Raw genomic sequence first — 24,973 nt, forward strand, 5'->3', positions numbered from 1 at the left:
TCTGTGAAAAGAACCATCCATCTCATAAAACATAAGTTTCCCGCACCCCCACCCCCTTCCCACCCCCATTTGAGTCCTGATGAGGTATTTTAAGAGTGTTCTTGACATTATTTAAAATATATGTGTCCTGTTTGAATGTCAAAGATGACATTTCTGTGAGAGCAAACAGAAGCCACGTGCTGCTCTCTGGCTTCTAGAGGATTTCTGTCAGCCTGAGGCCTTTTATTTAAAATGGAGGTCATTGAATTTCTAAAGATAACGACAGATTAGATGAAAGTGCTTTTTTATGATGGTGAGGTTGTGTCCATGTAGAAGTGACTGTTCTGCCATGTTCTATACCCAGCTGCACTCTTGTTCCTCATTAAGGTAAGTTTGATGCTTTGGAATCCATTAATTTGGTCTGAAAGGAAGGGTGAAGTAATTACTCTTAATGAACCCTTTTGGTAATAATGTTGGGGGGGAAGGGGTGGTTTTGGTTTGATTTCATTACTGCTGTGACTGTCGCTAGGAGTTGTGTGTCTGGAGTTCTTGGGATGGTATCCAAGACATTTCTGTCAAGAGCAGTGGCAAACCCACCTGGAGGGAACAGCATGTGATTAGACAGAGGATGATCTGAGATATTCTGCCATGCACCCCTCCAAACAGGAGATTTTTATCTCTAAATAAACTCATTTGACCTTACCCCCACATATTTGGTCCTTTCTGTCCAAGACATGTCTGGCTTCCCTGAAATGGGAGGAGCTCTCATCCATAATTCAGAATTTCCATTTGTAGCTTCACTCTTTACCCCTCTGGGATGGTCCCAGGTAGTAAATTAATATTGAAATCCCTGTTTGTTCATCAGAAAGACACAGAGCTGGCAAATGCCTGTCGGATTAGGCAAGAGCTGGCTTCTTAAGGTGACCCACAGATAGTATCAGCAAATCCATGTTTAAGCAAGTTCTGCCCCATTTATATTTTGAAAGTAGAATATAAGATGTTCATTTCCAGCATTTCTCTACAATTTCACTCACTCAGCTTTGTGAAACCTGGCTGCATTTTCCTGCCCTGGGCTGTAAGAGAGAGCAGAACTCAGTTGTGTTTCTAGTGGGTGCTAGACTGAACAGGCACTGGATCAGATACACATGAGGAGGTAAAGAAATATCATCGTCTCAGGCATTATCCCTTTCCAGTCAGATTTATTTGTTACTTTTCTGTCACCACAGGAAATATCAGAGGTTCCTATACATAAGAGTATTTCTTCCCTGCAGACGTCAGCATAGCAGAGGTCTGTCTGAATTAACTTTAGATCAGCTCACTTGGGTGTCAGAAGCTGTCTGGGAAGCCAGGTAAACACCCGCACCAACTTCTGTATAGCTGTAGCTAAACCTTTTCCAGTCCCAAGTGAACTGGTTTAAATATAGCTCCATTATTTCAATGCTATCCTGCGAGCTGGAGCGTAAAGCTATCCAAAGAGATTAGAGGAAGCTAAAAGAATTTTGCTGTTTCTTTTTGAGTATGTGTTTGTACATTTGGTTGGTCTTTGTGTATTACAGGATTTTTTTCCTGTTTCTTGAGCTTTTCCAGTCACCAAAAGAAAGCAAAAGAAAAACAATTTTAAAATGAGATCTGCTTGCAGGAGAAGTGTCAGGGGGAGGCTGGGTGGGTAGTGCCTGGAAATGCTTGTCATGCCATGTTTCTTACTGTCACATTCAGATTGACTTGTGTCCCTTTAGAAGCACACAGAGGTGTTACTGTGCTTTTGACAGTGCTGTAGTTTTGCTTCTGAGGCAGAGTCCCCCGAGATTCCCTGTACCTGCTAGTGAGAGATCAGAGCATCCTGAAACTCTGCTGTCTAAGAGGAGGCCTCACACTGCTGAGAATGCTGGGTCTCGTCTCCTCCCTCTCTGCCCGAGTCCAGTTCATGGCAGCAGTCAGGTACTATCAGCAGCTGCCTCTGGTGCTCAGGAGAGTGATTTCTCAGCACTGCTGCCATCCAGAACAGGCCCCTTGTATGCCAATCCCTCTCCTCGCAGGTATAATAACCATAATGAACACTAACAATGAAAATATATTTGTAGTTACTTTGTTTTGCATATTTGGCAGTGCCAATAGCTGGTGGAGGCTAGGTACAATCCTCTGTAACAGCTGGGAGATGCTGCTGTTATAAATTACCAAAAATAGCGAATATGGGAAATGCTTATTTTCATTTTTAGTGACTCTCGTGTGGTTTGGTGGTTTTTCACAGCTCCCACAGCAAGTGTTTGTTATCTCAGGCAGCAGCCAGGATGTCAGAGTCCAACTCCCCCACTGTCAGGGCTTCACATTATTTCTTTGTCCACCATATTCACATTTATGAGTCCTTATTTGATCTGGGATTGTCTCTGACCCTGCTCCACAGCTCTCTGGATTTTTGTAGAGAAATTCGCCTTCCCTAGGAGGGAATTTTTAGCAAAAGGGATTGGGACCCACACCTGAGCACTTGTGGAAGAGGGAACTGGCTGAAGAGGGGGGCTAAGAATACTGCTGGAAGAGAAGTCAGGCAGTATTTATGTGAAGGAAGCTGGTGGGAAGCAGGGGGAAAGAAAAGGGCGGGTTTTAGAGTAGCCATATGCTGTAGTGTGCAGGTAGGCAAAATTTACCTCTTTGCTGAGAGGAAGGGCCCTGGTCAGGTAGCTGGGTTCATTCCATCTGCATTGCAAGTCCTTTCCTTAGATGAGTGCTGTGTCTGCAGCCTGGTTTCTCTGACTCTTGGGTACTTACAGGACCATTTCATTCCATGTCTTCATTCCATGATTTTATAACCAGGGCAAAAAGTCAGTCCCCTCGTTGTGAGCCTGGAGGACTGAGGCTGTGAATGCCCTGATAGAGAAAAAGCTGTTCCCACTGCTGGGGATGGAGCTCCGACCTGAATTGATACAGAAGAGTGTTGCCCTGGGAGCTGCGGTGTTTGGCTCCATGCGGTGCTCTCTGGGAGAAGAGGGCACAAGCACCCAATGAGCTACGGAGCAGGATTTCAGGGAGATCAATTTGTATGGCAGCTCAGAGCCTTTTACATTTGGTTTGTCACCTAGAGAAGAGAGTGACAAGCCCTCCATGGCACAACAGTACCCAGCACTGCCAAAAAGCATCCCTTATCAGGATCTGCCTTCCCCATGCTTTCTCTGTGCAGGGCACTTTTTAAATGTTTCTTTTAACCACTGTCACTGCAACTAATGATTCTGCCTGAGCACAAGTATATTTGAATAGATAAGTATCTTGGAAAGCTGCTAAAGGGGCTGCTGTCTGTGCCTGAGTTAAAGAGCAAAAGAAAAGCTAGGTGAGGAGGGGAGGGGCTGGCAAGGAGATACCAGCAAAGAGGAATAAGGAATATAAAATAAGGAATGCTTGTCAGTCAGAGGGGCTGACTCCTGCCCTCAGCCCCAGAAAACTCTGCCTTGTCACCATTCTCCCTGGCACTGGAGGGCAGCCAGGGGTTTTTCTCAGGAGCTGTCAGCTCTCTGATAAGCTGTGTTATCAGGAGCAGGTCTGAAGCACAAGCAAGACTGACGTGACATGGCAGCATGGTGAGGAACTGTTCCCCTCTTCCTCTGGAGCCCTGCTGCAGTTCAGGTGTGGAGGAGCAGCGGAGGTTGAGTGATGCTCAGCAGGGACAGGTTTCACTCTGATGTGCACGTGCTGCTGCAGAGCCCCACAAGCTCCCAAACAAGCTGTTCACTGCTCCTCTGTGTACTTGTATCCATGTCCTGGTGGTCGATGGTCCTCATGCATCCACCAAAGCCCTGCTATCTCATTGCACATCAGGACTCAGCCACACAAATGGGAATAAGGCACCTGGCACGGGAGCACTGGAGGCGTCCGTGTGAGAAGCCTGCAGTAACATCCTGTGTGAACAAGACCTCACTCAGCAACTTATACAACATAAATCCCAAAGTAATGAATAAAAGTAAACCAGCCTTCCTAGCCTTGGTTTGCAGAGGCGCCGAAGATTATGAGATGTTGACAGGGCTAGGAATAGAAATCAGGTCCTTTGCACTTCTCGAGGCAAACAACTCTCCGTGCTTTTGAGCGTCTTCGGATGCAGCTTCCATGAATTTCAGGGAAGGATGCTACTCAGAACTCAGATCTTAACTTTCTTGTACTCCTTGTGTCCTGTCCAGCCTAGACATGAACCCTCCAAGAGATGATGTCTCTCTCTGGGACCACTGAACTAGGGCTGAAAGCATTTTGTAGGAAGTTTTTTTCCAAGTTTCAGATGCATTTCTGTCTCCAGCTTTCTGATTCCAGAAATGTCTGAGCTTCTTAACTTTATTCATAAATCTTTGTACTCTGAGACACCCTACACTTGCCTAGATCCATCACTTAGTTGTAGGTTGTCTTTCAAGAAAATCCCTCCAGCCCTGCTGACTGCCATCAGTTTACCACAATCCTTTCAGTTTCTGCTGGCTGTCAGCTATGCTGCAAGATCTTTATGTTTGTCTAATGATGATTTATTGCAGGACCTGTTTTCTTTCTGGTTCATTTGCGAGGTTTGTGTTAACTTCCTTCTGCTGTGGGTTCTTGTCTTCCTCCTGACACACCATAATTTGAATAGTTGTGCCAACCCAGACAAACCCAGAGTCCCTTGCCCAATGTCCCTGAGCAGTTTGCAGGCAGTTGCTGACATGTTGCATGTTTATAATACTATTCTAGAAATTGGTCCATGTTGACAGGCAGTAACAGCATTTCTTTTGAAACTCCCCTCATTTTCTTCATCTCTTAAGTTTTTTCTTTCTACTATTGAGGTCCCTAAAGATGAAAAATAGTTGGACTGACATTTAAGAGGCATGGTGATCGTGAGTATAAAGGGTAAAAAAATTACCAGTAATATGTATTAAATGGCAAAAAGGGTCATGTAAAAAGGTATGTGTTTATGGCAGAATTATCTAGGGATCTTACTTTTTTTCTAGGCAGACACTACTGTCACTTGAAGCTGGCTCTGCTTCCAGCCCAGCCAGTTGGGTTTTTTGTTAAGCTTGGGTATATTTTGCAGCAGACAACTTTTCCCAGACAAGCTTGATGGAAGCACTTGGAATGAGCTCTGCAGCACATGCATGCCCAAGGAGTGATGAGCAGAAATTACAAAGAGGGTAATATATGATGAGTTCCAGGAAAATCCTCCTGACAGAGAGCATAACCAGGCAGTGGCATCAATTCCTTGAGGAAGTGGTGAAAGACCTATCATTTGGCACATTTAAAATGGGATTGGACACAACACAAGTACATTTACAACAGGGAGCAATCCTGCCCTGGCCCCCAGGGATGCACGAGGTAACCTAATAGGTCTTTTCCATTTCTAGATTCTCTGATTCTCTCTATCTTGTCAATGCTGGGAAGCTTTGTCCTGCTCCACTGCCTATCATGCTGCGGTCTGCTTGAAGATGTTTTTCCCAGACAGGGTATAAAAATTCACTGTCCTCCCTAAATTAAGCAGCAGAGCTCTGTAGGCTTCATCCTGTGGGTGTCCAGAGCGCTGTGGCCAGGCAAGCTGGCAGGTCCTTTTGTTAGTAGGTGGACTTTTGCAAACAAGCTTTCTCTGTCTAGCTGAAGCCTCATTTCCAGCACTAATGCAACAATAGGCAGGGCTCTGTACATCATTTTTATTATATGGCAGAACCCGGGGAAGTTCATTTTTCCCCATGACATATAGGCTTATGCTACAGTCTCAATTTATCCTTCTAAATAATGTAGGTGGCAGTGGTTGATTCACATTAGTTTTTCTTCTGTTCTGATGATATGAAAAACTGAGTTTGACCTCTGCAGCTTGAACTAGCAAGAAGGGAGAAGGCAATTTCACCAGCTATTCTCAGTGTGACTCTCAGTGGTCATTTTGAACCGTAGTGGGCAGAAATGAGTTCAGATCATTACAAGCAAGAGGGTTAACATCTTTTAGTTTGGTATATGGTTTGTGAGCAGAGTTCCCTTCTTGCAGGCAATACTAACCAGCAGAATCTGAGCACTTGGAGGCACTTAAAAAATTATTCCCACAACGCCTGGGGAAAGTAGGCAGAGCAGCAGCCACTTCAGTGTCTGGCCAGAGGCCACACACTCCTGCAGTGCCAGGTTGCTGTCATATGCATCTTGCTTCTTTCTTTCTCTGCCTCTCCATCTTTTAGTCTGCATATGGAGCCCAGTTAAGGGAGTTTAGGTGTGGCCAGTTGAGCAGTCATCTGTGCTGGGCAAGAATTTGGATGAAAGGCCAGGCTGCCAAGCCGAGCGCTGCTGGACACCAGTGGAGTAGGCTGAGTAGATGAGAGCAAACCAGCTTAGACCATCGCTCACTTCCACATCCTGGGTCCTGCACAGGGTTCCCCATGTGAATTGCTACTCTGTGCCCTGACAATTACTGCCATTATTTAGACATGCCCCTCATGGATTTGGCACTTTGGGGATGGGATCAGATCATGTCCCAAGAATATGCAGCCTGGGATAAGCAACTGTTCCTGACCTAAAGCTGGGGAAGCAGGCACTGCTGGGACAAAGGGAGGGTGGCCTTCATGCAAGCAGCGAATCAGTTGTATTACATTGGGTGTGTATTTTTCATGTCTCAGACTGACTTTCTTGTTTTTTTATATCATATATAATGAAATCTGAAAAAATACGGACATCACTAACGTGGAAAAAGCTGATGAAAGGCAAAGGGTTTTCTCAAAAAGAGATGTCTTTTTGAGACATCACCAAGGAAGAGTGATTGAGGTGGGAGGGATGGGACTGTGCCAGTTTCTGCAGGAAGGTCACATTTTGTTGAGTGTTTGCTAGGCTTTGTGTGCATCAGCTAAGAAACAGCTACAATTAAGTGTGCTTTGTGCTTGGCTGTTTTGATTAAAGACTTATTAAAGGTCCTTTTATTAGACAGGAGTCCCCTATGAAGCTGTAATTAATATGTGTGTATGTGTATTTTTTTTCCTTTATTGAAGCAAAGAATATAAGTGGTTGAGATGGTTAGAAATAAATCAGTAAGTGTTTCCCTGCACATTAGAAAAATAACAATAATCAATTTCACAAGTTTCTAACAGCAGACTGGGTACCTTTGGCTGCATGCTGGTACCTTGTGGGTCCAGGGAACATCATGAAATACTTATCCAGGAAGATACCTTAAAAGCGTGGGGCATGGCCTTCCTTTTCAGAGGCTGTTGGTTTGATTACCAGATTTGCCATAACCTGAATTATCTGTTTCATCTTGTTTGTGTACAGGAGCTCTGCAAATAGAGAACAGCGAGGAATCAGACCAAGGCAAATATGAATGTGTTGCAACCAACAGCGCAGGAACCCTCTACTCTGCCCCAGCCAACCTTTATGTTCGAGGTAAGAGCAGCTTCCACCCAAGGAGGTCACTCTCCTCCTTCCCAAAATCTCCATGGTTTTCAGTGAAAGGTGAACATTCCCTGCCTTTGTGTCCTGGTTGCACTGTGGATTGTGTGGTGGGGCCTTTTGTTCAAAAACCAGCAAGTTAAGTTCAATGATATCTTTGATCCATGCTGTGTTTGACTCACATTTCTGGAAATCTGTTTTTGCTGTTTATATGGTGTTATGTAAAATGCTGAAATATGGGCAGAATTGGAATTCCTTTCTGCCTTGAACTTCTTACTTCTGTGTCATAGTTGTCTTGATTGGGACAAAGGGCTGCTTAATCCTCGCAGTATAAACTAACCTTTGGTGGAGTAGTGTAAAACTGGTCATGCTCTGATCAGCCAGAGGTGCTCAGCTATACTGAGCCAATATTTAGGCCTCTGCTTTGGAATGTGTACTTTTAAAAACTGAACAGCTTTTTGGAGTTGTCCTAATCCATCTTACATGCATCAATGATTGAGCCTTTGGGTATTAATGGCTCACACTGGGAACCTGCTGGAAATTAGCCACAATTCATGTAAAGCAATTTTTCTAATGGTTATGCTGTGTTGCCAATTTAAAACTGTTTTCAACATACCAAATAACAAGGTTTTATATTAGGATAGCCTCTTGGCAGTTTTGTTGCTCTACATTGAAGGTGTTTGAATTAGCTTGGAGAGAAGCAAGTGCTGAATTCCCTGTACACTTTCTGTTAATTTCGGCAAGAAAAAAATGTGCTGCTTCATATGAAACTCTGTAGAACCAGAGTCATTGGTCAGGAACCCCCTGGGAAATGTAGTTATGGGTTTTCCCAAGAAAATAACATTCTTGTGCTCGTGCTTATTAGGAGGTTAGAACCAGATTTTATTTCCATATAGTAAATCAACAGACTAATAATAAAATCTCATATTCGTTTCTTCCTTCCTCTGATTTAAAGAAAGAAAATACAGTCTTAAGGCTGTATATGCATTGGTTAGTATCGAAAGAGGACATGAGAATGATAAAGTCTTCTCATGCTGTGTGTTTGCTTCTAGGGGTGGCTTCTGGCATTGTTTTTGTTGCTTATTATGGGGGACTGCTTTTTTACTTTGCAGTGTAATTTGGATTATAAAAGTCTTTGGAAGACTGAAGTATCCAATTAAGCATATTCAGAAGATGAAGCTATATCTATGCAGTGGAATCACTCATTTCATTCTCACAATGTATTTATGGATGATTTTAAATTCCCTGTGTTCTTGCAATTTCATTTTTCAGGCAAGCTGTACTAAAACTCATCCCAGATTGACCCTTTGCACTCTGAGAGAAAGGATTCTAGTTACCAGGCTGGCTGTTCTTGCATAGGTTTATGTGGATATCCAGCTGTACTGCTGCAGTATTTGGGATGCTTTTGCTTCCTGTGACATGCTCAGACTGTCACTGTTCTATTTTCTGTAGACATGTGGCTGAAAAAGGCACAAAAGCTTCAAGAGGTAGAAAAGCTTCTTCTTAACAACTTTACAATTCCTTACTAATGAACGCTCTTTGTTTAGCAAATGAATCCCAGAGGACTGAGGAGTGTACTGGATTTTACACTTGGCTTGTGCTCAGCAAGGTTCATCTGCCCTGTTGGGGCTAAGCATGGGCTGTGGGTGGTCTGCACACGTGAGAGGATCCTCATGTTCACCCACGAAAGCATGTTCTTAGACCTGTTTTGCTGTTAACTGCCGCTTTTTTACACATAAATTTTTGAAACAAGCCTTTTTCTTGCACTTAATCTTTACAATGTGAGTCTCCAGCTTACATGATCCTGATAAAGTCCTGCTCTATATTTAAGACATGACACCCCATAAATTGTGATGATGCTATCAGATTATATTTCCTGTGCATACTACATCCTAGATGGTACTTTTGCTTACAGTTTCTGATAGCAAATGTTCTACCAAAAAAAAAAAAAAAAGTCTTAGATTAGTTAAAGACTTCAAAAAGTTACTCAAACCAAGAATAGTATTTTATTTCTTTAATGCAAGGAAAAAAATAGAAATATCTTACTTTCTCGGGTCTGGGATGCAGGATAAAAAAATCCCTTTTTTTTTCTTTTTGTGTTAGTCCTACAGTACTGTCATTAGAAAGATCAGTGACTTGCAGAAGGATCTTTAGAAAGTGCCTGTGTCTTTACTGGAGAGGACATTTGTTAATGCTAAATTACAGTGGAAATTAAGTCTGTGGGCTGCCCCATCACTGCTTGGTGGTTTTATAATGATTGACCTCATTGTAGTGAATACCCAAGGAGTCGTCCACTTCCTCAGGAAGCATGGCTGAGTGCTGAGCAGCAACACTGATTTCCAGTCTGTGTAGTTCTTGGGACTGCTTTTGCCTGCTCTCATTTACAGCCTGTTGTTTTTCTAATAGTTCAAATGTTTGTTTGTCTCTTGACTCTTGGGATTTATGTTTTTGATCATGTTCTCCCCTTTTCTAGCCTTCCAGGTAATCCTTTGTGAGTGGGCTGTGTTAGAAAGCACAGGCTCATTAGCATCTTTATACTTCTCTTGCTAACAAAGGAAGAGGCTGGATGCTGAGAAGGAGTATACAGGCACTGCTCAGGGCTTTCTATATCAATGAAGAAACAGGAGGAGGAAGGAGCAGGCTACACCAGTGTCTTGTCTCTGTAAATCCTTTAGAGCCCGCACTTCTGCACAGATGGACTTCATTAAAAGTTAAAACATTTCCACACCAGGGATTTGTAAAGGAAAATGGATGCATTTTCCTTGGAGCTATTATTTTCATCTTACTAAGTGTGCTGGAAAGCAACCCTCATAAGCCTTCTGCTTCTGGACTGATGGGTCTATCTGGCTGCTGCTGCTGAGCTGGGATGGGGCTGGGATCAGCACTGGAAGCTGACTGCCTCCCACTGCTGGAGAGTGGCACAAAACATCCAGACCATCAGAGGAGCAAGAAGAAGGTGAAAGCAAGAGCAGGGAGCATGCCAGGGCAAGGTGGCTATCCGGGGCATAGCAGGGACTTTGAAGGGAGCAGCACAGTGGCGTATTCCTACCCTGCCCTTTAACCACAGGCACATTTGCCAGTGCTGGTATGGATGTTATTGTTACCACTGTGAAGAAACACACATCCATTCGTGGTCCATGGTTACATTTACCACAGTATATTGTAGCAATGATTAGGTTTGGGACTTGATGGTGCTGCAGGGAGAAGGGAAGGGAATAGAAACATATGGAAGATGTGATTCCTCTAATCCAGAGAGCTTACTGTCTAATTTAGCAGCAAAATATCCAAGACATTGATTCAAGATATTCAAGAAATTGATTTAAGAGTAGAAGGCAGATTGGACCTAGTGTGGAAAAAGAAAAAAAGGTGGTGTCATTTTGTCATGCTCTTTGGGAGTGCAGTGTAATTGCACTGATTCACCTATACTACTGGGTTTTTAGGAACACATTTCACTTTTCATTTGCCTACAGCTTCAGGGACATCTGCACAAAGAGAAAAGCATTTTCAGCAAAAAAAGTCTTGTCGTATGAAATGCCTGTGAAAGTGGTGGCCTGTGCGGTATGCCCCTCAATAGATGCACTGTTATTCCACCCTTTCCCTATATGAAGGGGGTTTTCTACCCTTTCCTTTCTCTACACATGAAGCAGATGAGTAAGAAGACTGTGTGTAAGAGTACACTGTGGAGTTCACTAGAAGTGTTCCCCAGTGCTGCTAACAGCAGTGAGCAATGCCAGTGCTATTAGAATAGTACTTCTAGGACCACTGGCTGCATACTTGCCATCAAATGAGAAATCTGCTGCCCAGTTTTCTCTTCTTAAGTGCTGCTTTTCAGGCCTTCAAGGCACAGTGCAGTGGGGCAAGTGCAGTGAGTTCTCTAGCCCAAAGTGCTACACATACTGAGAGAAGGAGCTGCACAGTTACTTTTAAAAAAAGGCCATTTAAAACTGAATTATTTGACTTGTCCCCAAATTGCAAACTAGTAAATCAGACAGCAGTAAATAGAAATGGTATTACTGCAAAAATCTGTGCTTTCTTGATCTGCTTTTTGAAAGGCCAGGCTAGCATTTCATTTGGCAGCAGGGAACCCTGCTTGGAGTCTGAAGTTTTATTTGCCAAATTTCACCAAGGAGCTATCACCCAAAATGAAATTTGGATTGTCGCTCTGTCCCTAGCAGCAATTCTCTGGCCTCTGCAGGGTTCTACCTTTGAGAACTTGGCAGTAGCTTAGTCTCAGACATGGAGGGAGCTCACTGAAATGGCTACTTGTGGCTATATGATACTTACTGCAGCCGGAACCTTGTGTAAATAATAATAATTCTGAATGACTGACACGGGCCTGGAGCAACAAGACTTGATGCCTTTAAAAAGAACATTTTCTGCTTATGTAATATTAAAGCAGCTAAAATAGCAACAGCAGTCAAAGCTCAAGGCTATTGCCAGGAGAAGAGTAAAAGCTGAGGACAGTGGTTAAACAGTCAGCAACCAAAAGTGAAGATGTCTGAAAAATGGCTAAATAACAAGGGAATACATTTGTTTACAACCCAGCTATATGCACACTTCTGACAATGTGCTCCGTTAAACCTGCTTCTCCTCAGGGTTGATGGGGGTGACAGTACTTGACCAGAGAGGAGCACTGCCAGTGCTTGAGGGCCTGGCACCGATCACAGGCAAGCAGAGACTGGACAGACTTGTGAGGGAGATGCCTGGATGACAGGAAACACAAACCAGCAGTTGGATCAGACTGGACGACCCTGACTGTTGCTCTGGACAGATGTCTGCCCTGGACCATCAGAAGAAGCAGAGCCAGGCTGCAGTAGAGGCTGCAGAGTGTAGCCCTCAGCAGCTGGCAGATGGCTGAGGAGGCCGCGGGTCTGGAGGGCCACAACATCCGTGTGTGTGTTCTGCACAGTCCTGACCTCGAGATAACGCTGCAGTGCAGCAGAGACCAGTGGCACTGGTGAAGAAAGTGTGCTCCTTTTCACGGAATTTCAGTACTTCTAACTTCATTTCCTCTGCCCCCAGGTACTTGTCGATGCTGAAGCTGTAGCCGTGCTGCCGTAACCCCTGTCAGAGCAGCTGTAGTGTGGGCAGGTACACCTTGGCTGGTTGTGAGCAGGCTCAGGTCAGCACAGCCTGGACTGTGCCACATGTGACATGGGCACTGTGGCTCGTGCTGCTGTCACTGTGTATCCTCACACCGGAGCTGCCCAGCTTCAGAGCCAGAGAAGCACATGGAAGCTTCTGCCAAGGTTTCTCCTCCCCAAATATTACTATGAATATTTTTGTCATATTTTCTCCTGGCAGGAAGTGTGGTCGCCATCAACATGTTTCTATGAGCATTCTGCTATGCTATAATGCTTGTAACAATCATGGTTCAATAAATAATAGTTCTTTGTCCTTTAGCTGGCACATTCCATCCAAAGAGTCCAATGTGCTTTATAGAGCTCAACTAAATAAGCTTAACAGTTTTATTGCCTGCGAAGTCCTTTGATGGTTCAAAGTGCATTGCAAGGCTCAAGTCTGATTATTTGTAAAATGACCTTTGTGGAAAATAGGAGCGTGACTGGTGGCTCAGTGTATGATAATGCAACACAAAAATGTACCTGCAAACCTCTTTCCCCCTCTTCCCCACATGACCTGCACAGACATCTGTGGAACAATTAGGCCTGCATATCTGTGCCAACTAAATGTCCATTTCCTCCCCTTCCATATCCACTTGCACAAAGGACTAAGAAATACATCTCTGGTGCTCTGAGATTTTCTGCTCATAATTGAATTCATGCATGCATGTGTGTGCGCTATGAATGGGAAAGGATGGTTGGGCACCCTGAGCATCCTGTCTGTCTTTCTAGGGTGGAATATACTCATCAGTGTGGCATGAGAGCATTGTTCATCGGATATAATGGAAGGTTGTCTTGTTCTCATGTAATCTGGCGTAAAAAAGACAATCTGTCCTTTTGTTCCTCTATACCACTAAAACCTGTAAAGGATAAAATTTGATTTATGTGGAGTCCTTGAGACACAAGATGTGCTTTTGGAGATAAGCAGGAACAGGTTCATCCCCCTCTGGGTTTTTGTTAACCTCTGTGTCTTTTGGATTCCAAAGTGTCTGGGTTGGCCTTTATATTAATGCCTTGCATAGCACCAGAGGGTTTTCACACAGGACAGATGCTGGCAGTTCCCCGTAGAATTGCAGAGCCAGTTGGGATAATGAACTTTCTTGATGCTTTCAGGGAAGTATTAGCTTCCCACTCTGAAAAGCTTTGGAAATGTGTTCCTTTGTTTGAGTTGGTGATCTAAACTCTCAGACCTGTGCATTCATATCCTGGCCACAGCTGCCTGCATTGTTTCAGGCAGCTAATGACCAAGACTATTCGAAAGCAGAATCCCCCATAAATCCAAATTCATTCTTTCTGCAACAAGCTGCCGTGGTTAGAGTACTGCTGCTGCTGCACAGACAAGCACATCTGTGGCAGAGTAAAAGCCAAATTCAGTCGGCATAGGAATTTCTGCCTGTAGAGCATGAGAGCCGTCTGCCAGGACTGGCAGACACGTGTCTGATACGGCCTTGCTCTTTGCTTCTTTGCTGTTTCAGCTTGGATCTCAAATGGAGCCTCTTTTTTTACCTTCTGGAGTTTGCTATCCTCTGATGGCTTTTCTGCTGTGAGTTGACTTGCACTTAGACTGGCATGTTCAGCTCAGCTGCCAGGCAGCTCAGGTTCGTGAGAACATGGTAGTGTGGCTAGTGAGCCGTGGTATTCTGCACAGGGGATACTCTGGCTTAAATCCTCTGCCTCTGTCCCTCCATGGTGGGGGGGCAGATGTTATTTACCATCACTGCTCAGAGTCACTTGCTCTGTAAAAAAGCAGAAAAACTGTTGATAAAACATGCTTCTTAGCTTAGGAGTGACATGGCTAGAGAACTGGAGATAAGGGACCATGTGAATGGAACCTCTAAGGAGATGAAACTTTCAATTTGCCATTTATCAGGTTTATCTCAGATAAAGCAGCAGCTGTTTAAGCCTTAACTAAGGGAAAAGCAGAGAGAACTTTCTGCCCAGGTGTTTCCTCTTGCTATACGGATGTTCCAAAGTAGCCTGCTACTTGTTTTTATTGCTTATAAACCACTAATATAAAATGAGATTAAGAGATAATCCAGCAATTAATGACAAATAGCAGGTCCTAAACTTGTTCCTGTTTGACAAACCAGAAAGTAATCTGTTTGAATCAGTGTGTTACACATGTGTCTCCTCACCTTTCCAGCTCTAATCTGAAGTGTCAACACCTGGGGAAAGCCACTGCTGGAGCCTACTTCTGTCCATGCCCACTGATGCAGTGTGATCCCTGCCACATTCCCCAAAACAAAGCTCCTGGCTGTCCCCCAGCTGGAGCAGCACCCCTCACCTTGCCCTCAGGCAGACCAAGTGGCACCACAGTGAGTCCCCTTGGTATGGCCAGGGTCCATCAGTCCCTCCCAAGGGCAGAGAGTGGCTCTGGGGGCTTCAGCAGCAAGGACAGGTATTCCTGTAGCTGTTCCAGCACCATCCCTCAATCTCACACCCTTCACCAGCCTCTTGCCCTTCAGTCTCACAGTCCCAATGGATGCAGTAGTAGCTGGCAGCACTTGGAGTATGTGTTACCCTGTTGCAGTGTGAGTGCTGCTGTCTGGAATTGCAGCCTTCCACGAGCACACCTGGTTTTCCAGAAGCACTGTCCTTCTTGGGCAAGGGCAGGAAACAAATCCTCCCTGTTGGGAAGAGCTGAGCAGAAGGCAGGAGCCCCTCACTGTCTGCTGAAGCTATGCAGATGTGATATGCTCCATTAGATTAGGAAATAAAGTGCCAGCTTGGGAGCAGCAATAAAGAGGTTCCCTCCCATCACAGGGTCTCACAGGATCAAATGAGCCTTATGCTAATGTTTTGTAGACCAAGAGGTAAATCCCCTTTCTAAAGTAGGGCAGAGGAAACCTGGACCTTAAGCTTAGGACTGTTTGTTTTAAAGATGTCTTGGTGGGGCTCCTCGCTAGATGTGGCTCTCACTTATGGGCCAGTTAAGCTCTCAGTTGGCTGGCTCAGATCCCCTGGTATCAGTTCAATTGAAAAAATGTAAATAAGTGTTTTGCTGTTCTCCAGCAAGCTCCATTACACTTTGTAGGCCACTGTAGTAGCTGTTATTGGTAGCTTGTTGCCTTGCCTGTACCATGTCAGTGTTGGTTAAAATCTTGTCCTCTAATTGCTGGAAATGGCTTACTGTACTGTTGCACTGTATAATGCCACATGCTGTTCTCTAATTTGCAGTGTTTCTGCTGGAAAGCAAATTCCTTCCCCCACCTTCTCCTTCCCCCATCAAAAATGTGACTCATAAGCAGTCTTTAACTATAAAATCCATTTGTGTATTCTCTCAGCGAGGGTTCGATTACAGCTAGTATGCCACAGATCTGTAGCTGGAGTGAGGTCACTCCTGCTGGAGAAATAAGATCTCCTTTGTCTATAAGGAAAATGCAACTAACCTTCTGCTGTCTCTCCCGCAGGAACAAAAACTGGGACCTGCTCAATTCTCTGGGTGTTTTTGTCCTTCTGATTTCTTGTCCATCTCTCACTTGCAGCACAGTGTACCAATAAGACTCTCTCAAAACCGAGCCCAGCTGAGACTGCGCATGTCTGTCACTTGCCTAATACCTCTCTGCTACGTTTAGCTCTTTGTTTGGAGAGGGGGAGCAGCTCTTCATGGTAGAAGATTTTTTGATTCACCACTTGGAGCATTTCTTTCATACTTTATAAAATTCGGATTTACATTTATGGTCTTCCCAGTGTGTGGTCAATGGGTTTAAAGTGCCTTTGCCATCATCTCTGTAGCTGGAGTGGGTGTATGAGAGCACATCAGTCTGTGTGATGGCTGGAGTCCTTTGCTCTGTGTGTGTGAGTGTTCTGCACATGTAAACATGTCTGTGCTTCCAGCATCTGGCCCAGAGCAGGGCCATCCCTGAAGCAGCCTCCATGTGGGGACGTGTGTGATGTGCAGTCCCCTCTGCCCTGCCTGCAGGAGCACTGAGTGGGTCAGGGAGGTGGAGGGGCCGGTCCTGCTCCAGGCCAGAGCAGTGCGAGTGTGGCTCTCTTGTCACTGCGTGGAGTGGTGTGTGCATGGTGGGAAGTCATGGCTGACCTCTGTAGTCTTGTCTTGTCGTTTCAGTGGTGTGCAGACAGATGAAGCTTGGCCTGTTTTTACTCTCTGTGTTTTTCCTTGTCTTTTTTTATTCCCTCCTCATCTTCATCGCACTCTGCCATCAAACAAAACAAACTTTCATCTCTCAGATCAGCGAGAAGGTTGGTCCTTTTCACTTCTTATCCATCTACAGTACGCCACGTCAGATGGGACTTTTCCAGTAGGGAGAGGAGAGCCATCCCCAAACGGGGAGGGGGCCCTGCAGACTGGCTCCTTTCCAGGCACAGCCACAGTGTGCCTGATGAAATCTGCTTACTGTTTGCTGTGACTCGTGATGGCATTGATACTTTGCTTGCATGCCTTTGTTGCTTGAGATTTAAAGTGTACAGAATATACTTTGCATGCAAATACCAGCCAGGGCAGTTTTGTCAAAGGCAGAGTAGGAAGAAGTGCATGCTGCTGTGTGGGGGGTCCTTCTCTAATCCTTTATCTGTGCTAGGTGCAAGTGTAAGACCTCTAAACTGCTGTTGCTTTCTGGCTGGAGATCGAGAGCAGTCTTTGGAAGCAGAGATCAGAATGATTAGTCCCCTCACAAGCTGCTAGGGAGAGTGGGTTCCTCAATTCTTCCTGTAGCTTTAAAAGTTTTTAAACTTTCTCTAGAGGCAAAAAGCTTACTTTTGATCTCAGCTGGAAGAGAACCAAGCATGCTGCCCTCCCTTGCCACAAGGCAGCAGGGGCTGGCTGAGATGCAGATCCCTTGCACTGAGGCAACTTCTCTGCTCCTCAGCAGTCCCTGTGCTGGGGTGGCCCATTTTCCATGCTCAGTCCATGCTCAGACAAGGGCCCTTTGCACGAGCAGGTCTGCCTCTCCTTTCTTCTCTGGACCTGGGTTTTCATCTAGCTGGCAGGAGAGCAGGGAGCTCTGGCAGTGGCCCCAGCCATACCAAAGATGGCTCGGGGAGGCCCCTGGTGACATGCACAGGAGCTCGTAGCTACTCAGCAAAACCTGATTTGTGCTTTGCTTTGTTCTGTCCTGCTGCTCTCAGAGAGCCAGAGGTGAATAAAGGACATTAGTGAAAGGCAACTCCAGCCTTTAAATTAAATCTAGCTCCAGACCTAGCTCGAGGCACTCATGATTTCCTGCTGAGGAAAGCTGGAATTTCTGGCAGGAGTCCGGATTTAGTTTCCAGAGATGACTCCCTTCACTGCACAGGTTCTGTGGGGGTCTGTCATTCCACACTCACTGGAGGTGAGGGGCTGCTCACACTGCCCCCCAGGTGGCACTGGGAGGAGACCCTGCTTGTCTCACACAAACTGTCAGGCAGCTGGATGAATTGTCTTACGATCATCACTGGAACAAGTTTTAACAAATTGTCATAGCAGTTGTTCCAGTACACTGAGTTCAATCCCGTTTCTCTCCCTGGAACATGCTCTCATTTAGATTGTACTGAGGCACAGGACCTTTGTTGTTTACCTTCTAAAAATAGATTTTTTAGAGGATAAAATTACCTCAGCCCAAGACAATGATGAAAAATGAGAACAAGGGAAAAAAGAGAAGAAATTAAAGCCAAGGCCCAAAGCTTCCCAGATTTCAGTGAATTTGGAGCACTGCTGTGATGGCTGAGACACCACTAGAAACTAAACCTTTGACAGGGCACTTAAATGTTTTAGCCACATGGTTTAGCTGAATGGAGGCAGCTGAGAATGGATATAAGCCAGCAGGACTGGAGAATTTCTCATTCTTTGTGTCGACCCTTCCTTCCCGCTCCACCAAAAATACCTACATACACAAATATTTAATGTGAAGCCAGAAATTAGTTTCTAAATATTCCATTGGGATTTGCCATGCTTATAATTTGTTTGGCACTGATAATTACATCTTACGTTTTTCCAGCTTTACTTAAAACTGTGTAGTGCTAACTCATGCATTTAATTATTGCTCTGTGGCTGCTACAAGGTTATTTATTAACAAGTTATTTTATCTTGATACAGTGGATCTTTTCTCATATTCTCCTCCTTAATGTTATTTTCATCAGAGAAATTTTCTGAGATCGAATGCAAATTGCAGAGCTCCACAATCTTGCTCTCCCTTACTTTGCTATTAGTATGTCAGTATGCTGAATGCTGATGTGTCTCCAGTGCTGCACCACTGTAATGATATATCCTCTTTTATATGTGGTTGTCAGCACAAATAATTAGACCTAAAAGTTATAGCTGAAATATAATCCAAAAATGGCAAGGCCCTGTTTTGGAAATTGTCTATAAAATGTCAGCACTCAAGGATACATTGGGAGCATAAATAGTACAGCATTGTTTGAGCACAGGATTAGACTATAAATGCATTTTTTTCTGGTTCCAATTTTTCCTCTCCTGCTGTTGGTTCTGTCAATAGGTTGTGAGACTTCAGCAACTGCCTTTCCATTTGTAGTCCTTTAGTAAAATGATAGCACTGGGGAAACATGAAAGGTGTCTACAGATGAGTAAACCATGCAGACCAATGATCATGTTTGAGGATAGCTCCTAAATTCACTCCTTCCCAACTTGGAGGAGGTGGTTCCTGAGGAAGGTGGGAGTTTTGGCACATTACCAGTCTGGCAAGGGCGAGAACACATCCTGTGCACCAGGGATCCTTCAGTTTGCCTGGCTCAAGTACTGAAATTGGACAGTCTCACACTCTCAAAGATGTGCCCCTGCATCACACACTGCTGCTCATCCCAGCTGGGAGGTTAGAGCAGAGACCCCAAACTGTCCTTGTCTGTGCTAGGACTGGAGAGGAGCAGCAGACCAGGCAGTCCTAGTTCTCCTCCAGAGCAAAAGAGAGTTCAGGCTGCTGTTCCCTCGTGCAAAGGATAAGCAAAGGGGAGAGGATGTTAGGACAGTGGTGCAGGACCTGAGCAGCTGGAACTGAGGAGCAGAGAAGTGTGCAGAGCACAAGCACAGCTCTCCATCACTATGGGGCAGCACCCAGTGAGCTTGCCATGGAACGGGAAAGATGAGGCCCAGAATTAGATACCAGGTAGGCATGGTTCAAAGGAAACCCAGAATCCAGGAGCAGGCAAGTAGAGGTGCCTGGATCTCTGCAAACCAGAGGGAGGGGTGTTAGCATTGTCATCTGCTCAGCTGTACTGTGGCCAAGGCAGCCAGCAGGAAAATTTGGAAATTTAGTTTCCCCTTCCCTAGCAGCGCTGCACGATTTTGGAAGCCTGGGCAGTCCTCCTGGCACTGTTGTGTTTCTAGCAGAGCCTCACTGGATACCAGCAGTGTCTCAGCACATGAGAGGGACTAACAGCATCAGCCTGAGAGCCCTGAGCTTAGAGCCTACATCTCTTGCAGACAGCAGCAGGGAGGAGGGTGTCCCTGGTTCTCCAAAGGGGTAACTTCACCCATGGAGGGAACCTGAGACATTGGGAAACAGACACCCCTGTGCTGAAAGGAGCCAGACAATCTATTGAAGCTCTTTGCTCTCAAGGCAAGGAATGTGCATGTTAATGCATGCTGAATTATTAACATTTCTCAACCTTTGTGGCTCACTATAGTGTTGCTTGCTCCCCTCCTTCCTCCCAGCAATCCCCCCTGTGAGTGGGGAACCAGACTCCACACTGTCTTTCCTCCCTGTCCTGTGAGATCCGGGGCATGGGCTCAGGTTGCACTGCACTCACTGCTCACTGCTCTGAGTTTCACTTCACTTCACTTCACTTCGCTTGCTAAGGAATGCTCTCAACAGGGAGGTATGCAGAATAGTGGAGCAGCACAGAGCCCTTATGATGCCTTGTTCTCGGGATGAATTATAATGAATCTCATTTTTGACAGTCTGCTGGTTTAACTAAACCCCTGAATTATAGTATTGTCCATTGAAATAATTTTAATATTCACAGCAATTTTCCCTGTGCTGTTCTTGCAAAACCTCCAAACCGCCTTCTTCTGATCCTTATCCAAAAAGAGGATTAAAAAAATTATTGCAAATTCTTGTCAAGAAAATTGTAATTAAAAGGGAAATTTCATTGCTGCAAAAAATGAAGAACAACATTATTTTCTGGAGCACTTAAGGTAGCATCATGGACTGTGCTAACACATGTGATTTGACTTGTAAATTGGACAGAAATTCTAAGAATGCTGCTTTTTGAGGAGTTACACTGATTTAAATTATTACCAGACTCTTACGCTAGAAAAGCAAGCAACTTAAATCGCTGGCTTGAGCCTGAGGAATGTGTTGATGGTGCTCTGCAAGCTGCTGTGAGAGCTGTGCCAGCTCTTGCTAATGCTAACTGACAGCATCTCCCCTTCTCCCTCCGTACTGACTGGGACAAGAAGCTGCCAATTATCCCCCAAGAGGATGGGAGGCTCATGGAGCCCGTCCCTTCCTTTGCACGTACTCCTGACAGAGCATTGTCTGGGCCAGATCTCCTACCGAAGGCACTGCCCTGACCTCCTCCCACCTCCCATGTAGAGAGCTGACCCCAACACAGGGCATCCATTTTTAGCAGCTGGGTGCCTTGGGCACTGCTGTTCTCCGGTGCGGAGCAGCGAGCCAATCTCAGCAGCTCTGCTGGTGTGCAAATGAGGGGAAGACAGCTCAGCCATTCTGGGTTGCAGAAATGCACCACAGAAGCCTGTTTAACCACTCATCTGTTGCCAGGCTGGAGGGCTGAGGCTCCACACAACTTGCTGGCATCCGCAGGCTGCGGTGTGCAGGAGGGACAGCCCGTGTCAAGGCTGGTGAGGGAGTCTCGTACTGTTTGATCCACAGGAGAGTTTTCCTTGCCATTCATCCCTTCTCTAGGCACAGGAACGTACCAACCACCTCTACTGCTCCCTTGTGTGTGACACAGGGGAGAATGACTTCCTGTCACCCTGCAGAGCGCTGCTGCAGGGCCCCCAACCCCAGTGAAGTGCCTGTCCCCTCCCTGCAGGGGAGCAGGCAGTGGTCAGCTGCTGACATTCCTCGGGAGAGAGGCACAGCCCCCACAGGCCCTGCCTCTGCAGGACACATCAAGGGTGACACGGCCCCAGTGGGACTCGCACAGCCCCGGGAGCACCCTGAAAGCAGGTGCTTGACATGGGGACACTGTGGGGTGCAGGGGAGTCTGCAGCAGGCTGTGCTGTGCCTGGTCTCACAGGGCTGGAAGTGAAAATCTCTGCATGCTGGGCTTTCACCTTTCTGCATGGCCTTGTGTCCTCCAGTGTCTTGTCTTCCTAGGTCCCTGTATGTGAGTACTTGTGCACCTTCCTTCTCCCTGTCCTGCCCTTCCACTGCTGTCTGTCTGACTCTGTAGTGGCCTCTGGTGCCTGCCAGCCTGTTTGCCTTGTGCATGTGTGTGAGTGCTCTGTGCACGCCTATGGCTTTGTCCTCAAAGTTTGCTTTTTTTTTTCTGTTTTAATACAGCGTGGGTGGGTGGGTTTGGTCCTTTGATGGGGACAGAATTTGAACAGCTTCTACTTGGAATAATTCAACGCCACGTTCATTGGAAAATAAAGCTGTCTCTTAATGAATGGTGCTGGGATGCTTTGGTTGGAAATACATGCCATCATGTTGAACCATTGCCATGTCCATCAGGTTAAGTGGTTAAGTCTGTATTCTCACAACTGCATAGCATTTGAGTACACTTTTAGTTCTGTCTCATATGGGGAGCACTGCCCCATCGGTCAGGTAACACTTCATTGGTGATTGCTCATGTAGGTATTGATTTGAGATTTAATACTTGATTAAAAGAAGCATCCAGCAAGACTTTGGATTTATATACTTTAAAAAAAAAAACAGGCAAAGGAAGTTATCCTTAAGTTATCCTTAACCCTGTCTGGTAAGGAGCTAATGAGCCCTGTTTTGTCACTGAGACAATGTGCAGTACACACACGATGTTGACAGTATTGTCTAATTTACCACAGAGTCTTAGCTCTGTTGTACATGCAAGCGTGGGGGCTTCTGTGTTCAGTCTATTTCTGCAATCCTGATGGTTTGGGGATGAATCATCAAAGAGAGCACTAGTGAAATTTGATTTGGGGAGAGCCAGCTTGGCAAGTGGAGCTGACACCTCTGCTGCTCACGAGGCTGTCAGCAGCTTTACTGTCTGTGGAGATGCCGCGGTGGCAGGAGCCAGGCCAGCAGAGCCGTGAGACCCCAGGCCCCATCGCCCGTGGGGCTGGCTGTGCCTGTGGCCTGTTGTGAGCTGGCCCTGCTCAGGCTCCTGCCCCATTCCCACCTGCCCCCAGCGCTGTGGCAGTCACTGCCCCGCCAGCCCAGCGCACTGATGGAGGAGCATAATTGGCAGGGAGAGGCTCCTCGGAGCCGGTCAGTCGTGACCCCGGCCGCTGCTCGGGGGCTGCCTTTCCAGTGGAGGAGAGCAGAGCTACTGGGCAAGACACGTTCAAGCAGTTTCCCTTTTTAACTACAGACTAAAATGAGTTTGCCCAGAGGAGACAAAGATTTACCGAGCACAGTTGTTTCTCTACCCTTGCTTAAATAGGCCCATAACACTAACCCTGAAGAAGGGACCTCATTTCTCAGTGTCATTTTCCTGACAGGAATGCATATGGCAGGCAGCTTTAGAGCTTTATTGTAGCTGAGAGTTGCTTACAAATAAGTCTTGAATGAAATACCCAGCAAGGGATTGATATGAAGAGAAGCTGTGCAATGCAATAAGGAGGAATACATCTCCCGAAGAGCTGCCACGAAGGTGGGAAAGGTTCTGCCAGCCCAGCTCTCTTCTGTCAAAATGGGTATGATCTCACATCTGTCAGGATTAGTTCTCTCCTGCCCAGCAAGGTGATCTCTTCAGGCCCTGACAATGTCATGCAGCTCTGGTGACTATTTTTTCTGAGCCAAGGTAGAACCTGAGTTACATTTTGAAAGGAATTATATTTTATTTAGCAGCACATGTGCTCTAATTCAAAAAGAAACCCTTCTGCTGGCCCTGCCCGAACCCTGTGAGGTTTAGGGAATGGGCTGCTTTGCTCCAGAGCTAACAAATTGAGCGGGTGATTCTGTTATGCAGAGCTTCAGTGGGCCCTGCGCAAAGTGTGTGACTGGCATTTGTGCATGCTCTCTAATTAGAGGGATGTAATATAAATGGAGGAATGTTTCATGTTAGTGATATGATTTCAAAAGGCTATGTTTGGAGGGAATGGATTGAGCCATCTCTTAATGAGTTCTGCTAATAAAATGCCAGTGGCTAAGGAAGGAGAGCAAAGTGTGTGCAATTTGGCAAAGTAGTGAACAGCTTCTGCACTTCATTTTATCTGTCCTGAGGGATAGATAGGCAAAAATGTTGCCCACCCCTCATGTACCCCACAGTGCAACTGAGTACTCCCTGCTGGTTCTGTAACCCTACTAGCTGTCTCTTCCTTGTTTCAGTGCGGCGTGTTGCTCCTCGATTCTCTATCCCTCCGAGCAACCATGAGGTGATGCCTGGGGGGAGCGTGAACCTCACATGCGTGGCAGTAGGTGCTCCAATGCCCTATGTGAAGTGGATGGCTGGTGTGGAGGAACTGACCAAAGAAGATGAGATGCCCGTCGGTAGGAATGTTCTGGAACTGAATAACATCATGCAGTCTGCCAACTACACCTGCGTGGCCATCTCTTCCCTTGGCATGATTGAAGCCACAGCCCAGATCACTGTCAAAGGTAAGGAATTATTGCTTGCAGTGCTCCTACTTGGGTTTCAACAATGTAGCCCTTTGCCAAAGTTTTTTGGCTGCTGCCGACTAACTGCACTCTTCCGTGACTTTTCCACCTTGCAGAGGAGGTTCCCAAACCCACAACTTTGTCTTTTCATGCTCACAGTATAATGATATTTGCTTTGAAGGTCATTTTCTCTCTCCCTGCAAGTGGCATAGTAGACAAGCTTGCATCAGGCCGAGGGAACCTCACTGAGTCTGTGTTGAATGGGCTGTCTTGGGACAGGGTCTGTGGATGTCTGCAGTCAGAGTGCTGTTTGCTCAGAGATGTCTTCTTGCAGTAAGGGTAGGACAAGAAAGTTAATCCCGGCAATTTGAAGTGTCCGTGGGCCTCAACAAAATGAGCATTCTCCCTCCCTGCAGGGAGGAGCTGTATGTGTTCATTTGAAAATTGTTACATAATCATCAGTAAATGTCTTCCCTTACTGCTCTGCCTCTTTCCCTTTCTTTTTCTTGTGTTGCTGTCCTTCAGCCAGGCTTTCTGCTGACATTTCACAGGTAGCTTTGCCCCAAAGAGGACGTTCTTTTTGATTGCTAACCAATAGCCCACCCACTAATAGGAGGCTGAAGGTGTCCTGCCTTTCCCATCTGGGGCCTGTCAGATCCGCAGTATCCCTTTCCTTCTCTGCTTGCAGTTGATTTGTAACTCAGATTACCATAGATATGTCATCTTTTGAGTCTGTCTGTTCTTGCAGGCCCCTTCCTGCACTAAGGACACCTTCAGCACAGAGTTGCTGCTTGAACAAATCACAGAATTGAGTGTTAGCCCTCTCTGACCTGGAGATAACAGCAAATCCTCTTGGCTAGTCAG

At 45.8% G+C, this 24,973-nt stretch overlaps 1 protein-coding gene across 20 annotated transcripts in view; it reads left to right on the forward strand.

Moving 5' to 3' along the window:
- Positions 1-24,973, forward strand: part of PTPRF (protein tyrosine phosphatase receptor type F) — a 378,483-nt gene that overhangs the window by 280,454 nt on the left and 73,056 nt on the right. For all 20 annotated transcript variants that reach the window (XM_032117430.1, XM_032117429.1, XM_032117435.1 and 17 more), the window contains 2 exons: positions 7,213-7,323; positions 23,840-24,109. In XM_032117430.1, coding sequence (XP_031973321.1) covers positions 7,213-7,323; positions 23,840-24,109 — 381 coding nt within the window. The remainder of the gene's footprint in view (positions 1-7,212; positions 7,324-23,839; positions 24,110-24,973) is intronic.

Source organism: Corvus moneduloides, chromosome 9 (assembly GCF_009650955.1).
Source record: "Corvus moneduloides isolate bCorMon1 chromosome 9, bCorMon1.pri, whole genome shotgun sequence".
NCBI classification, from domain to species: Eukaryota; Metazoa; Chordata; class Aves; order Passeriformes; family Corvidae; genus Corvus; species Corvus moneduloides.